Here is a 17,835-nt window from a genome sequence, read left to right on the forward strand (position 1 = left end):
CGTCACACAGAATTGACTAACGTATAAAAAGAATTACTCAATGGAGAATCTGTTATTTGTAATGCTACTTTTCATCAGCTAGAAGAATTACATATGTCCAAAAATGACATCCAATATCTGATAAATTGATGACTTTTAAAACAAATTATGTAACTTTTTTGAGGAATTACTACGATGGTAGCAACATTTGACAAATAAATCTGTTAATTTTAGCATGGTAGATAATCATTTGTTTGATCACTTCAGAAGCCCAAATGTCCGTATTTAGTCTGAAAATATCAACCATAGGACAAGCCGGTGAAAAGGGAATTAATGACACCATTGACCTGGTAACAATGTATACTTCCTATGCATATTAGTAAGGATTGTCATACTTTATAGCTTTTTTCTTTTGCTATACAGCATATCTAATATAATATATAATAAAAATATATAGTAAAACTCATCCAGGTTTAATTAGAATGTTTCCACATAGAAAATGTAATTATTCAGATATAATCTTTGCAGTCAAACTTTGCTAGAACCTCTAAGAATTTTCCCTTCACACTGATGTGACAAGCTGTAATTGTAAATAGTATATTTACTTATAAGTAGTCAAACCTAATATTTTTCAGTTTATTATGATGTATAACTTCATTTCGGTACCAGTATTATTATTTACAGACCTGTTTATAAAGCTATGTAAAACCATTTCTGATCAAATACACAAAAATAGGTGCTAATTTATCATCTTTAAATTCAAATTTTTATCACAATATAATTTTTTTTAAAGCTAAAACTCACAAATTTCAATTAGAAGCCTTTTTATGAAACTTTTGATTTGTTTAATTTTAGAGGTTTTTCTACTTCAACTAAACTCACAATAGTGGGTCCATTTACTAACAATTGAATTGCAATGTTTTCCAATTTGTGGTTTTCCTATAGTTTTAACAAGTCACTACTTACAGTACCTGCTGATATGAATATCATACCCATGAGAGTTTTTAAAAGAAAATAAACATTTGTTTCAACTTTCAATCTCTGTAAGAGTCTGCATCAACTGGTGGAAAGGAGAGCTTTTTCCATATCCATCTATGGTGGGAACTCTTTTATTGCACAAAAAACTCTCTTATGTTGATTCTAATTTAGGATATTGTTGCAATGTGAATGCGGTGCAAGAGTATTCAGGTGTCATAAAATGGGTTGCAATGGGTGCTGTAAATTCATTTAGCAATATACAGTTTAATAGCAACTATTTATTTGACTATTATTTTTTCCTACATAAACTATTTTACACAACTTTATAAATAGCTCCATAAAGATCTAAAAATATGTTATCAACACTAAGGCCATCATTTGTCATAGTAAACCAACACTGGGCATGTCTATTACTGAAATTGCTTAGGGTACTACCCCTCTCACCTTTTAACGTGACTAACCCTCTCACCTTTTAACGTGAAAAATTAATCAAAAATGAGAATGCACTGTATGCTAAGGGTTTGATGACCGGACAGCAAGTGCTGCAAAATGTAAAATACTTTTCTATCATAGTTTTTTTTTTCATTCATCTTATTTATTGATTTTTTTTTATTCTTCTGAAATGCTTCTTAACTACCAAATAATTTTCTACTATCACTTGAAAAAGGGATATATTCCCGAAACATGTCGTGATTCAGCACCAATAAAGGGTGATTGCAGACAAAAGTACTGCCTATGTTCCAGTCTGTTTCAACTTTCTATATTTGTGAATACTAATACACGGTGAATAGTGTGTATATGAAACAGCAGGAAAAAGGAATTATCCTACTCTGAAAAACAAGTTTCTTTAACAAATAATTTTCTACTACTCTACATCTATACCAGGTCCTCATTTACTTTTAACATATAGAGTGCTTTGTGCAAAATTATACACAGTTTTGCATGGATTAACCCATCATGCAGAAAGTGCCCTTGAACCAAGCATCCATGCACTCTAAAAGCAAGTGCGTAAAGCGAATGGGTGGCTCAATCATCACTAGCAAGATGCAGCACCTTAATGTGGAAGTGGAAATCGTACTTTAGACATTCCAATATCAAGGAATTATTTGCCACATTCTATTATACAGTAGCTTGCACCTAATGGTATGCATATGTTTTTTTTTTTTCTTAAGCTACATTATGGATTAATACAAAACAAAAATAATATTTAGTATGTCATTAGGGTTTGTCTTATGCTATCATCTTATCTGTTTAAACCATTGTAATGCACACTGCACCCCTAGAAGTACTTTACTCTATAATAATTATTCTATAATAATATTCAATCTGCATCCTAAAAATTTAAAAAAACATTCAACTCCCTACAGAAAATTTTAAAAAATTAGACATTTTAATTACATGATTATTTTTCCCTAAAAAGCATAAATGGTTGTTTAAATAACCTACTTTTAGAACATCTCCTTGTGCTAAGTGAAAGGTTCTGGCAGAAATATTGATTCCTTTTCCTGCTTGAACTTGGATGCTGTAAATACATTCATGGTTATTTTCATAGTTTACTGGATAATTCGGAGACAGCAGAATTCCTTCATGACTTGTTGCAGATGCTCCACATTCAGCTGCAGATAAAGTACATTGTGAGAGGACACATTTTAATAAGCTGTGGTATGCTTCATAACTTATTTTCCCAATGTTATTGTTATACATAACTAAGCCTATTAACATAATTACCAAACTGATCCTTTTTCTCAGGAGGTTTTAACACTTAAAACTCAAACTGTCATATTCCTAGGAATACATCAATATTTTAAGTGGTATGTTTAATGAACTGCCAGTTGGACAATTTGTGTTATTTATTTAGAAGCCACTGGTAGATTGTTTATGATCATACTGCATATGAAACATATACACAAAAATTCCCACAGCAGGATTTGAAGAAAGTGGCTGAAAAAATCTGTCACTATAAAATTCAAGGAGAAATTATTAGGTTTATTTAACATATAAACACTAGTTCATCTCTTCACAATTGGTGGTTATTCAAGAAATATCATGTGTTAAAACCGTAAAGCAGATATAGAATCGATACAATTATTTTTCTCTTTAAAGGAAAACTATACCCCCAAAATAAATACTTAAGCAACAGATAGTTTATATCAAATTGAATGACATATTAAAGAATCTTACCAAACTGGAATATATATTTACATAAATATTGCCCTTTTACATCTCTTGCCTTGAACCACCATTTCGTGACTCTATCTGTGCTGCCTCAGAGATCACCTGACCAGAAATACTACAACACTAACTGTAAGGAAGCAAAAGGCAGAATTCTGTCTGTTAATTGGCTCATGTGACCTTACATGTGGTTTGTATGTGAGCACAGTGAATCATACGATCTCTGGGGGCGGCCCTTATTTTTTAAAATGGCAATTTTCTATTTATGATTACCCAATGGCACATACTACTAAAAAAGTATATTATTATGATAATGGTTCATTTACATGAAGCAGAGTTTTACACATGAGCTGTTTTACTCAGTATCTTTTAATAGAGACCTACATTGTTTGGGGGGTATAGTTTTCCTTTAATAATATTTTGTAAGACACTACCATGTACCTGGTTAATAATTTAATATTAAATCTTTTTAGTAGCATTAAAGGGATTCTGTCATTGGAAAACATGTTTTTTACAATATGCATCAGTTAATAGCACTCCTTCAGCATAATCCTGGATTCAAATCCATTTTTCAAAAGAGCAAACTGTTGTTTTTATATTTAATTTTTAAATCTAACATGAGCTAATCATGTTGTCAGTTTCCCAGGTGACCCCATCATGTGACTTGTGCCCTTATAAATAGTGATGGGTGAATTTATTCACCAGGCGCGAATTTGCGGCGAATTCCTGTGAATTCGCAAAAATGCCACTAAAATTCACCAGCGTCAAAAAAAAGGACAGCAGCGTCCGTTTTTTTGGACGCCGGCGCATTTTCGCTGGCATCAAAAACGAGATGCTGGCGCCATTTTGCGAATTTTTCGGGGAATCGAAACGCCTCAAATTTGCCAATCACTAATTATAAACTTTCACAGTGAAATGCAGTCACTCTTTACTGCTACACTGCCAGTTGGAGGAATATTATCCCCCTCCCTTCTCCGCCCAGCAGCCTATCAGAAGAACAATGGGAATGTAATAAAATAACAGCTTCCTGAGACCTGCACTGCTAAAAATGCTTCCATATACCTCCTAGTGGTAGATATGGGAACAACACTCAATAGTAAAAATCCAAGTCTGGCTAACCCTTCAGTTACATTGAGTAGGAGAATCAATAGACTTGTCTGAAAGCAGTTCTAATGTGAAGTGCTGACTCCTGAAAGCAAATGGCAAAATGATCTAAGAAAGCTGCCAACACACCAATATTACAACTAAAAAAAATACATTTATTGGTTCAAGAATGAAATTGTAAATAGTAGAATGAATTACTTGCAATGTACAGAGTGTGATTTAGAGATAAAAACTATACCATAAAATCATGACAGAATACCTTTAAGGAGGCAAACCCCATAATACTTCTGGAAAACCCCAAGAATTGTAAAAATAGATCCCACACCTGGAAAATCTCTGACTCTACCGTGTTAACTCCTGTATAAATCTGTCCCCGGTAAATCTCACTACTCCACACACTGCAGTTCTGAAGCCGAGTCACCGGACTGCTTTAAAGTGCATCTATGTAACCCACTTAGTGTTGTTATTAGTGAATCAAACTGTGCAATATCAACCTCATTAAAAACCCTTAATCCTAACTATGCACTAGATCAAATGTGTTGATTTACAGGGTACAGATTTACACAGGAGTTAACACTGTAGAGTCAGAGATTGTGATTAAAGAAGATTAGCTAACTGCTGGTAACATAAGATTAGAGGTACAGGGAAACTAGATTTATGGATATTAAGATGCCAGAATAGAGGGGCTAAGTTTAAACTGCGAGTGATAAATGGAATTGGTGACATGACTATTAGTAGAGGCAGTCAAGACGAGGCAGGTGCATTTAGTATAACTAAAATCAATAAATATTAAACAGGTTTAAGAGGGAGGTAGGTGTATAGAGTAGACGGAACAGCATTAAATCCCGATTTACCCATTTAAACAGATTAAAGGGTAAGTAAGGCCCTATCTTGAGGTAAAAACACAATTAATTTAAACTAATTTAAAAAACATTTAAGGGGGGTGAATCGAGGCAGGTATACTTAGTAGATGGAACAGCAACAAATTACAAAACAGATTGAAGGGGAAACACGGCCCTATCCCGTGGTACAATGTAAGCACATGATATAACACAAAATATAGAGATCTGGATTGATAGATCCTTTTGACACACTTTAAACGTAATGGAAATTACTTTGTTAACGTTATGAGAATGTGACAAAGTTACATTGTTTCTTGTTTTTATCTGTGGTTAAATGAAGTGAATGAGATGGGATGTTTTTAATTGTTGTGATATAGTAACTATTGTATTTCATAACTGAAAGTGGTGTTTATGGTAAGTCTTTATGATAGTCGCTCAGGGGTGACGAGGAGGATACGTCATTATTACATCAGCTGTTTTCCTGCAAATGTCTCTATTTATGGGATTTTCACTGAGAATTTTGTACTTTGAGAAAGGCCTAGGAATTGGCCGAAACTTTAGCCTCTAGCTTGATGATAAAAAAACTTTTAATACATATAAGACCTGTGAATATATATATTCTCTAATCTCTCTTTATTTACATGTGTATATACATTATGTACACTGGTTACCCTTCTTACAACCTGCTTACTTACTTTGACTATTGACTATGTATATATACAGTAGTTATTCATATGCTTAACCACTCTGCATTTTTAAAATGTACTTGAATTAGGTCAGTCATCATAAAAGTAACAATGTCCTTATATAAAGGATGCTCCAATGATTTGTTACAATACTTTTTACCTCCTTCCAAAGTTAGTGAAATTTAAAGAATTATGTGAAAATTAATTAATATAATTAATAAATTCATATAATATCTGTACTAGATCAATGTATCAAACTTCTTCCTTTGCAAAGAATCAAGAAGTGCTGTAGCATCCTGAGAAGCTTATGTACATAGTTACATAGTTACATAGTTAAATCGGGTTGAAAAAAGACAAACTCCATCAAATTCAACCCCTCCAAATGAAAACCCAGCATCCATTTCCTTGTAGTTTCAGCCAATAGAAATGCACAGGTAATCCAAAGCATCATAAAACGAAGCAACACCATTGTACTATTAACAGAGTAATGAAGAAATGTAATAAAGTATAAGTATAATAACCTTTAACAACTAATCAATTGTTTTCAGGTGACCAACAAATGCTGCCTGCTGATTGGTTGCATTAGGTGACTAGACATATAGTAAACTTTTTGCCACTTTCATTATAATTTATTGTCAGATTTATCTAAGTGTGAGATTAGAAAAACTCATGGGTGACATAGAAATGCATAGAAAGTAGTCAATTAGTGATAAATGTGTCCCTTAGTCTTGGGAAAAAGTGAGCCTACCTAGTTAGGTGAATAAGGTTTATATGAATAATTAATCTATGGTAAACTTAAAGTGTTGTAATCCATAATGCATTGTTTTTTAAGGGAATCTATAATTTATATTTATAGGGGGTTATTTATAAAAATCTGAATTTTTCTGTTTTTTTTTTTTAAAAAAAAGTCAGACCAAATTACAATCCATGACTTGCCCTTAGTTATCAATAACAAAACTAGAAAAAATTGTTGACTTTTTTGGATTGTTGCGCGAAAAACACAAATATTTTGAGTTTGACACTGAAAAACCACAACAATTTGAGTTTGTGTGGAAAAACCCTGAAATCTTTTGTGAGGGTTAAAACATCTTCAAATGGTTAAGGGAACATCTGCCATTGACTTTTACATGAATTTGCATGTTTTAGATGAAGTATTTTCAGATTTGGACTTGGAACAGCTTTGGGGAATAGTCAATCGCAAAAAAATCTTGTCTTTTTTTTACCACAGATTTTTTGGGGTTCTTCCAAACGGATGCTGAGAAAAAAATTGCAACTTAATAAATAACCCCCATAATGTGTGACAATTTTTTAGAAAGTAAAATATGCTACTTTGTAATATGTACATATTTAAAATAAAACAGATTTAGGTTAAAATAGATATAACTAGCAGCAGTTCAGTCTACTCAGAAGAGGAGTAGGCAATGGGAACTGTATAGGCATTTCTGTCACTAAGGAGCAGTCTAAGGTCAGGGATTCTAAATTAGAGTGCTTTGCAAAAATAGAAATGCTTGCTCAGCTTCTTCACAAAAGAGTTATTAAAAAATAAAGCATATCAGAGGAAATATCTGCAGTTAAGATTATTAAAATGATATGCACCTGATGCATAAAGTTAATACATGTAAACCATACAAATTAAATACAATTAAATAAGTAAACAAACAAACTAATTAGTATAATCAAATTAATATGAAAACAGTAGTGATGAGCAAAATTTTTCGCCAGGTTTCACCGCAAAAATATGCCCATAGACTCCAATTGGTGAAATAATTGTTGTGTATCAAAAAATTTGTCGCCCATAGACTTCAATGCATTTGGCGAATTAGTCACCATTTTTGCGAATTTTCAGTGAAGCGAAACAGGTCACATTCGCCCATCACTATAAAACAGTAAGAAAACCATACTGACTTTTTCCTCTTTGCTTGGAAATGCAGCATCTTATATCGCACTCTCTATCAAGCTCTGGGATGTCTTACCTTGTGTATACATCAAGTAGTAAACATTTTAATTTAAAGCTATATTAAAAATGAACAGCAAAAACACAAACATATAGCTTCAATCTTTAAACAGCGACTACACATACAAGCAAATGAAAGCAGCTGACCACGTACCCACACACCTTGGCAGAGGTGCACTCCATACGCGCCGACCACCGCCAAGACAGATGATCTCTGATATTCCTTCCAAGCGATATCCAGCTGAACAAGTGAACATTATAGTGTCTCCTACTCCAAAACTGTGTCCAAAACGTTTCCCATACTGGGGAACTCCAGGGTCTTCACAAGGTTCAAGATTGTATTCTAGATAAAAAACAATACACTGTACTTATAATTTTGGGAGAATGGGAGAAAAGGTGTTTACTTATAGATGAGGATTGAATAGAAATTATTTACCTATAAATAATTTGCAATAGTTTTGGGGTGGCTACTTGAAGAAGAAGTTATGTTTCTGCTTCTTCGGGGGAAGTGTTTTTGCTGGTTTTATGTAATTTGACAAAACGTTCTAGAATGATGGAGAGCATCTCAAAAGATGCAGAACAGGATTTAGGTTTGTTTTGCTTCATAGGCTATTATAGAGTAATTGCTGCAGTAACTAACTGGTGCACAATTTTGTGGCATATTCTGGAAGTACAAGGTTTTGTGTCACTTAGTAAGTTTAGGTTGGGCACATTTAATGCCTAATAGGAGGCAGCATGTAGGTGAGACATGGGAATGCACAGACATGCCCTCCTATTACATATGATTCAACTGGTATGTTTGTATGCTCAATGCAGAAAGGAAAACTTGCATTTTAGCATCAATGTCTAATCATCTGAGCATGCTATATGACTACTCTCACAAGGCTCTCTCCTAGGCACCTTATTTTTTTTCTTCCTTGGCAAATTATACATGCATATGTTTTCCAATACCATCTCTATGCTGACAATACTGAAATCTATCTCTCCTCACCTAATCATACTCAGAACTCTTATCTCAGATCTGCTTATCTGCTATCTCTACTTAGATGTTTCCTTTGAAGTTAAACATCTCTAAGACAGTTGGCTATCATTCTCACATCCAGCACCCACACCTGATATTTTTAAATGAGCTTACAACAGCTATGAATGCTTCAATAGAAAATAGAAATTGAATTTCAAGTTTAATTTGAAAAGGACTTTTATTATACAGATTTTTGTGTCTGGGTGATAGGTCCACTTTAACCTTTTCTAACTGAAAATATACCCATCTACTGTCCAACACTGCAAAATATGTTGACATACAGTATACAGATTAATTTGCAAGGTCATTCATTTTAAAAGCAAACAGTAAAATATTTACTTTTATTAAAGTCATCTACATTTTTCTTTTGCCTGATATGCTCTTTTAAAAATCACACCAATGAGTAGCATTTTAATGAATAAAAATAAATGTTTTTATAACCTACACTATTGGCACTCACCCTTTGTTCTTTTGTTAATCTACATTTTTGTTTTAAATCAATGTGTAATTAACCGAAAAAAATAATTTCCTCCAAACTATTTTTATTAAAAGTAAAGGATTGTCTATTAAATATTATACTTTCAAATGGTACATTGGTTTACTTCCCTTACCAGAAAATGTAATGTTAAATCCTTCATATGATATTGAAAAATCTGAAATAAAACGCAACTGAGCTCTAAAATTCCCATAGAGACCAGCATTGATTGCTGTAGGGAGCTCTGATCCAGTCAACCGTGCCAGTGGCTGGGTAAAACTACCATTTTCAGTGATTAGCAGGTGGTCATGAAGATCTTCCAGATGAAAGGTATGAAAGGTGAACTGTACTCCTGTTGGAAATGGAAAGTGAGTTAAGAAAGACAGATAACAACATTATAATTAGTTAAATATGTAAAATATTGTATTGCTTAAAACCCCCATGAATCAGATTGTTCACATTGGCTCTGAAGCTAGTAACACTGTAGGGATCACTTACTAAACTGTTATAAAATGCCAACAAAGCAGTGCAAATAATCATCATTTTGTCCACTCTGCATTATATATTTTCAGCATTCAATCATAATAACTCCCATCCCATTAAAAGAAACAGCGATTTCCACTGGATAGAGATCTTGGTTTTTGGTGCAAGTTATCATTGTAAAACATTATGGGGGTAAGGTCATGGGTGTCATGTGTATAATTACAAATGTCCAAAGAAAACTGAGTATGTATGTTCAGTCAACTTGATTTAGAGAATTTTTGAGCATCTAGGAGAAGGAATATCTAGATTATTTTCTGTGGAGAACAGTTGTATCATCATGGAAAGATGCTTCTCCAACAATGGGTCAGATTCAATTCAGAAAGAAAAAGTTATCTCATGGTTTATAATGTGAAAACTTTGGAAGAGATTAAATTCAAGGAGAATAGACTTTTGTCCTACTTCAGTTCCAGTTTTTTCCCCATAGACTTCAATTGACTTCCATTGATAAACCATGAGATGTTTACATTTCAAATTGAATCTTGTCCATGACTTTTTATGGGATAAACTTTTTTCTCTTTGAATGAAATCTGACCTAATGTAGTGTAATGTATGTAATGCAGAGCTAAAAACACATTAATCTCAATGCAATGTCTTCTTCAATGCAAACATTTTCTACAAAGAGAAATGCATTGAGTTCATTCATCACTAGTGTAAAGCAATTCATATTAATGCCAACTTAAGTCAAGAATTAAGTACAGGACTCCCTAACATGTGAATACTTGACTCCTGTACCTGATGTGCCAGAGAATTGCTATAGTGATTTGTGGGCCGACTTCCACAGTACTTCCTCTGGCCGCAGGCAGGTTTGGGCTGAACTTTAGCCTCCATCCTCCCACCCGCAGCCTTCTTCTGCCCCACTTCTGCCTATGCATGCACCTTTTTCTATACTCATGCAGGCCCTGCCCCTTTCCTGATGTCACAGTGGGACAGGCATGGGTATATAAAGAGGGGAGCATGCTGGGTTATGGTTGGGTGTGGGCTGAGGAGCAGCGGCTATCCTGTACAACAGGTAAAATGCATTTATGGCAAAGTGCAAGTAAGCATAAATGATATAGTGCTAGGTATAATTCTGAACATTTTTCTGCACCCATTTACTGTATATGTCTACCACTGTGCTTTTTATCTAGTTAAGCGTTTTATATTTTTTTGCAAATTTTTTTTAGTTTGCACATGGATAGGAAACTGGCTACAGAATTGGGTACAGAGGGTCGTTGTTAATGGTAGATTCTCTTCTTGGAGTAAGCTTCTTAGTGGAGTCTCTCGGGGCTTGGTATTGGGTCCACTTTTATATATCATGTTCATTAATGACTTAGGGGATTGTAAGTAATGTGTCAGTGTCTGCAGATGAAAAAACTATGCAGATCAATTAATTCCATCCAGGATGTGGCATCCTTGCAACAGGATGTTGACAAACTGGTAATTTGGGCGGCTAAGTGGCAAATGAGATTCAATGTTTATATATGTAAAGGTATGCACCTGGGATGTACAAATACCCAAGTTACTTATACCCTTAAAGGGACTGCACTAGGAAAACCCATAATGGAAAAGGAGCTTGGAGTCCTTTTAGATAACTTGGCTGTAGCAAGCAATGCCAGTCAGCATTAAGTGCAAATAAGGTATGGAGCTGTAATAAAAGGGGCATTGCTGGATGAGGGGGTTATTCTTCCACTATATAGAACACCAGTAAGGTGCTGTCTAGAATATTAGACATGATTCCCATACAGCGCACACTTAACTGATCAGCAGACATCGGTGTGTTTAAAACCTCTTTATTCACTGTACAATCCTCCTAACGCGTTACATGTGAACACACACGTACTCATAGGCATAAATTGTAATATAAGTATAGGATCCCTAATCTGGCAACCCAATATCCAGAAAACTCCGAATTACGGAATTAGAAAGGGTGTTATTCTCTTAGAATTTATTTTTTTAAAGAACAAAATTATTTTTATAAAACATGTGATTAGGTTATTTATTATGTGACCGATATGGGATTTTTATTGAAAGTCTTAATTTGCACCTAATTAAGAGTTATAGTTGCACTAATGAAACGACAAGTGATAAGTGAGAAAGTGTGGAATAGATTAACAATAGTGATGGGCAAATTTCTCCCATTTTGTTCTGCATGAAATTTGAAAAATTTCCAACAAACCAACATCTAAGCTCCCTAATTGGTACATTGGTTATTTAAGTTGCCATCTAGAATATGCCATAACGTTTTGGTCTCCAGTGCTCAAACAGGACATTATTGAATTACAGAGTGTACAGAGAAGGGTAACTAAGCTGATAAAAATTTCCGGCGAAGCGAAATGGATACAGGGTTATGGAAGATAGCTCATAGTACAAGTTGATCTAGGAACTAGTCTGATCTGTCTAGCCATTTTGGAGTCAGAAAGGAATTTTTCCTTCAAATGGCCTTCAAATAGTTTTTTTGTCTTCCTCTGGATCAACTAGCAGTTAGGCAGGTTATATATAGAACTTGATGGACTTTGTCTTCTTTCAACCTAATTTACTATGTTACTATAGTCAAATAGCCTGCATGAAACAAAAACGTAACGATAAGGGGAGATCGACTTTTATGCTTAACAAAACTTAACTGTCAACTTTAGGTCTAGGTGAATTAGTATATGATAATAATGTTTGGTATCATTGCTCCTAGCCAAGGTCTCAAGCATTCTTTTTTTTTTAAATATTTTTATTTGTGTAGTTCTTTGCAGAAATATACCATCACATTACATTCTGTTAATATCAAAATGCATACTCCCGATACATTCACAAAACGGTATATCCCGGCCATGATACAGAACTACATTTTATGTATAAATGCGAAACACCGTTTTCGTTTCAACAATAGTGTCAACAATTTAACATCTTACCACAAATCGAAATACAAAACAAACAGAAAAAAAAAAAAAAAAAAAAGGTCATCATAACCTAACTGGTGGAGACCCAGATACCATGGAGTGAGAATGGAAATCAAGTACATATAGAGTGCCTGACTGCCCCGCTATCGCAACCTATCAAATGGCGCCCGAAACTGTACCATTAAACCTATACCTAATCCAGGGTTGCCAAATTTTGTTAATCGTCTGTAACCTGTCCGTAGCCAACCCCGAGAGCCTTTCATTCACATATATCCAATCGACCTTATTTTTAAACATAGTGTAATTGACAGTGGGGCACTTCCAGCATTTCGCTATCGTCTGTCTGGCCGCCAAGAATATGTGATTCAACAATTTACAATGAATTTTCGGGATATTTGGAAGGTCTCAAGCATTCTTAATGATTGATTCCTTACCTTGAATATACATTTTGTATTAGCATTTTATTGATTTTACTATTATTATTACTATTATTATATTAGTGATTATGCAAATTGTTTGTTTTTTACCCAGTATTTTACCTCTGCTTGGCAGAAATACAACTAAAGCTTTAAAAGTATAATAATGCATAGTTAGTTTATATATATTTAATTAATGTTGGAGGTCCTTAATATGTTGTTGCATAATTACAATACTTAGGGGCCGATTCATCAAGGGTCGAATATTGAGGGTTAATTAACCCTCGATATTCGACTAGGAATTGAAATCCTTCGACTTCGAATATCGAAGTCGAAGGATTTAGCGCAAATTCTGCGATCGTACGATCGAAGGATTATTCCTTCGATCGAACGATTAAATCCTTCGAATCAAACGATTCGAAGGATTTAAATCCAACAATCGAAGGAATATCCTTCGATCAAAAAAACTTAGGCAAGCCTATGGGGACCTTCACCCTTGGGTTAACATTGACTTCGGTAGCTTTTAGCTGCCAAACTAGGGGGTCGAAGTTTTTTTTAAAGAGACAGTACTTCGACTATCGAATGGTCGAATAGTCGAACGATTTTTACTACGAATCCTTCGATAGTCGTAGTTGAAGGTCGAAGTAGCCCATTCGATGGTCGAAGTAGCCCAAAAAAACTTTGAAATTCGAAGCTTTTTACCTTCGAATCCTTCACTCGAAGTTAATGAATCGGCCCCCTTGTATCTGGTCCCACAGCAAAATTTTGCAATAGCTACTGTCAATTCTAACCTAAGATTTTTAAATTCACTAAATAAAAGTATTAGTCTCATACATTAACATTAGATTTGATGAATATGCCTCAAAATTAAATAAATATCATGGAATAAATGAAGTGTATCTGGACAGCATTAGTCATAGATTTTAAAGAATATAATAAAAAGAACACATTAATAAGAGTCACTTAATAATTTCCCTAAATCAATCTACAGTATAGGTTTCAGGGTAGGATTAACATTTCAGACTAACCATTGCCAATGTTACAAGGTGTAAAAGAGAATATATAAAACAATCTGAATATTCTTACTGTGCTATAAAAGTTAAGATTTGGCAAAAATGACAAAACCTTTAAAACTGAGTGATTTTCTCTAGCTTAAAATATAGTTTGCATGTGCTAATTATAGCATTTGAAAACAAAAAGTTCCAGTTTGATGGTAAAATGGTGTCAAATAGTTCAGTTTATAAAACAATTGTAATCTATGAATTATTGTGAAACCAAATTGAGAAATCATTTTTTTGCATTAAAAAGTATACGGACCACATTATAGACCTCCTAAGGTTTATTAGTACTTCATCATGTTTAAGTGTGTTTTTTTGGTGCCTCACTCATGCTTCTGACCCTCACTGAAGGCACACTGATATACGCATATACTTTTTGTATATTTGTGAAAACACTGTAGTATAAGACAGTATAAGACACTGGCTTCTTAAATAATTAAATATGATTAAGGGAGGCTTTTTTAACGGTAGCATGAATGGATCTAGGTGAAATGGGGGGTCCTTAGGTAGGGGATACAAAAATGTGGCACTGCAGCCCTAGTAGGCCAACGTATAGGGTGAGCCACTATATAAAAGCTAGTAAGGGTACTTTTTGGGTGATGTAGGATTACTTACCTTGGTTATGGCAGAAACAATGCAGAATAGCTTTTTATTACCATGTTTGTGTAATAATAAAGCTATTTTTCTTTGTTTTTGCTATGGGCAAGGTTGTGTCTAAGCCTACAGTTATGCCCATAAATCTTGGCTGGGCATGCATGGCTGCAACAAAATACTAGAAATGAACATTTTATTTTCAGCTTTTTAATTTGTCCTATTACTTTTGAGCCCCTGAAATGAAGTGTTCTTGTTAAAAACAGCTTTAGTTCCTCACATTTTTATGCAATCTTTTTGTTCAACCCACTGAATTAAAGCTGAAAGTCTGCAGTTCAACTGCATCTGAGTTGTTTCATTTAAAGTTCATTGTGGTAATGTACAGAACCAAAATTAGAAATAAGATTTATGTCCAAAGATTTATGGGCCTAACTGTATATTTCTAAAAATGGCTTTTTATTATCTTGTTTTGTGTATCTAAAAAGTTGTTGTGAGGGCCAGCTATATAAATTACCTGGGGTTAGATATTCTAAAGCCCTGCTTTTGGTAGTGTGCATCAATCAATGGAATGGAATTGGAAGGTAGAGTAACTAAAACAAATCCACAGATTTTGTCATTCTGTGAAATTGTTATTAGGTTTGTTTAAAATAGTTTAGATAGTATTATATAATAATTACTTTTCATTCAATCTTACCTTTTCCATGAGTTACTTCAATTGTCCATGTACAATTTAAAGAATTTGGGTAAAACTCAGGATATCCAGGAGACAAAATTGTTCCACTTGGACCTCTGACGTCTCCACCGCACAAAGCTGGCAAAACATTAACATAATTAACAATACTACTTATACACTATTTTACTTTATAAAAAAAGAGGCAAGAGTACCTATAAGAAAGATGCTTATTATACCACTTCAAAAGTATAGAGTATGCAAGTATTTATTTCATGAAAAGTAATTTTCACTGAGCACTCTTTTCCTAAATATCTACAATTTAGGTAGTCGGTTTTATGCTTTTGAATACGATGGGGTTGGAATGTAAAAACCATGAAAAACCCAAGGTTGTGAAGGTCCCATAGAAGTCAGTGGGAGCTGCACTGAGATTTCTGACAGTGGCAAAGATTTCTCTGTGCACAGGCGTGATATATAGTGGCGCCATTGGTAATATATATATTGAGCTAAAAAAAGGAACAGCAGTGTGAGAGGTGCATAACGCCTGTGTAACCATATTACACAACCTTGGGTTTTTCATGGTTTTTACATTTAATTAATCATACATTTTTAAAGTTTTTATAGAATTACAAAAAAACAAACATTTTTAGATAAAAAAAAACAACTTGTGAAAAAAATAAAAATCCAAATTTTAGTAAATCAACCCCAAACCTACAGGCAGGGCCCATGTATAATGTTGGAGGCAGGGTTTTGTAGAAATATATCTCTCAGGTAGAAATAATAAAAAGGGGAGCTAGTAGTTCTTGAAAATAAAAAGTCTCCCATGTTATTCTTGTAAATGGGTTCCTCGTACAGAGTTAGGCAACAAAGACCTTCCAAACTTCACAAATCAGTAACAGTATCACTCTGGAGAACTTCAGCAAGTCATCTTTTATTCAAAAATGCACATGTTTTGGATCAAGGATCCTTCATCAGGCTGGTATATTGAATATAACTATAACTTTGATCCAAAACGTCATGCATTTTTAATAAAATATGACTTGATGATGGATATCGTTCTCCAGAGTGATATTGTTGCTGATTTGTGAAGTTTGGAAGGTCTGTTGGTGCCTAACTCTGTATGAGGAACCCATTTACAAGAATAACAGGGGAGACTATCACCTACATTCTACTATCTGTGTATACATAACAATCAAGATGGTTGTTATAAGAGGTGAAGATTTCAATAGGTAAGAACTTACTAACTACCATTACAACTTTTTATTCCAGCTCATTCAAGAACCTACTAGGAATAACTTACTTTTGGACCTTGTAATAACTAATAATACTGAACTCATCTCTAGCATTTGTGTGGGTGAGCATTTAGGGAATAGTGATCATAACATGGTCTCCTTTGGGATTCTGTTGCAGAAGCAGTTCTATAAGGGAGTAACTAAAACACTAAATTTCAGACGTGCAAACTTTGACAGTATAAGGGCATCTCTGCAACATATTAAGTGGGAAATGCTTTTCACAGGGTTAAATGAAGGAATGTAGGCCTGGAACATAGTATTTGTACCTGGATAGAGAACTGGCTAAAAGATAGGCTACAAAGAGTGGTGGTAAATGGAACATTTTCTAATAGGACCAGTGTAGTTAGTGGAGTACCTCAGGGCTCTGTACTACATCCCTTGCTTTTCAACTTGTTTATTAATGACCTGGAGGTGGGCATTGAAAGTACTGTTTCTATTTTTGCAGATGATACTAAATTGTGCAGAACTATAGGTTCCATGCAGGATGATGCCAGTTTGCAGAGTGATTTGTCTGAGTTGAGAAACTGGGTAGCAAACTGGAAATTGAGGTTCAATGTTGATAAATGCAAGGTTATGCACTGTGGCAAAAATAATATAAATGCAAGTTATACACTAAATGGCAGTGTGTTGGGAGTTTCCTTAAATGAGAATGATCTAGGGTTTTTGTAGATAACAAGTTGTCTAATTCTGGGCAGTGTCATTCTGTGGTTGCTAAAGCAAATAAAGTTCTGTCTTGCATAAAAAGGGCATTAACTCATAATTAACATAATTATGCCTCTTTATAGGTCCCTGGTGAGGCCTCATCTGGAGTATGTAGTGCAGTTTTGGATTCCGGTCCTTAAGAGGGATATACATGAGCTGGAGAGAGTGCAGAGACGTGCAACTAAACTGGTTAGAGGGAGGGAAGACTTAAATTTTGAGGGGAGACTGTCAAGGTTGGGGTTGTTTTCTCTGGAAAAAAGGCGCTTGTGAGGGGACATTATTACACTTTTCAAGTACATTAGAGGACATTATAGACAAATAGCAGGGGACCTTTTTACCCATAAAGTGGATCACCGTACCAGAGGCCACCCCTTTAGACTAGAAGAAAAGAACTTTCATTTGAAGCAACATAGGTGGTTCTTCACAGTTAGGACAGTGAGGTTGTGGAATGCACTGCCGGGTGATGTTGTGATGGCTGATTCAGT

At 34.4% G+C, this 17,835-nt stretch overlaps 1 protein-coding gene across 1 annotated transcript in view; it reads right to left on the reverse strand.

Moving 5' to 3' along the window:
• Positions 1-17,835, reverse strand: part of LOC108719755 (CUB and sushi domain-containing protein 3-like) — a 489,518-nt gene that overhangs the window by 265,702 nt on the left and 205,981 nt on the right. The window contains exons 17-20 of the mRNA XM_041567998.1: positions 15,381-15,497; positions 9,348-9,563; positions 7,870-8,058; positions 2,404-2,573 (exon numbers count right to left, since the gene is read on the reverse strand). Coding sequence (XP_041423932.1) covers positions 2,404-2,573; positions 7,870-8,058; positions 9,348-9,563; positions 15,381-15,497 — 692 coding nt within the window. The remainder of the gene's footprint in view (positions 1-2,403; positions 2,574-7,869; positions 8,059-9,347; positions 9,564-15,380; positions 15,498-17,835) is intronic.

This window comes from Xenopus laevis, chromosome 6S (assembly GCF_017654675.1).
Source record: "Xenopus laevis strain J_2021 chromosome 6S, Xenopus_laevis_v10.1, whole genome shotgun sequence".
Lineage (NCBI taxonomy): Eukaryota > Metazoa > Chordata > Amphibia > Anura > Pipidae > Xenopus > Xenopus laevis.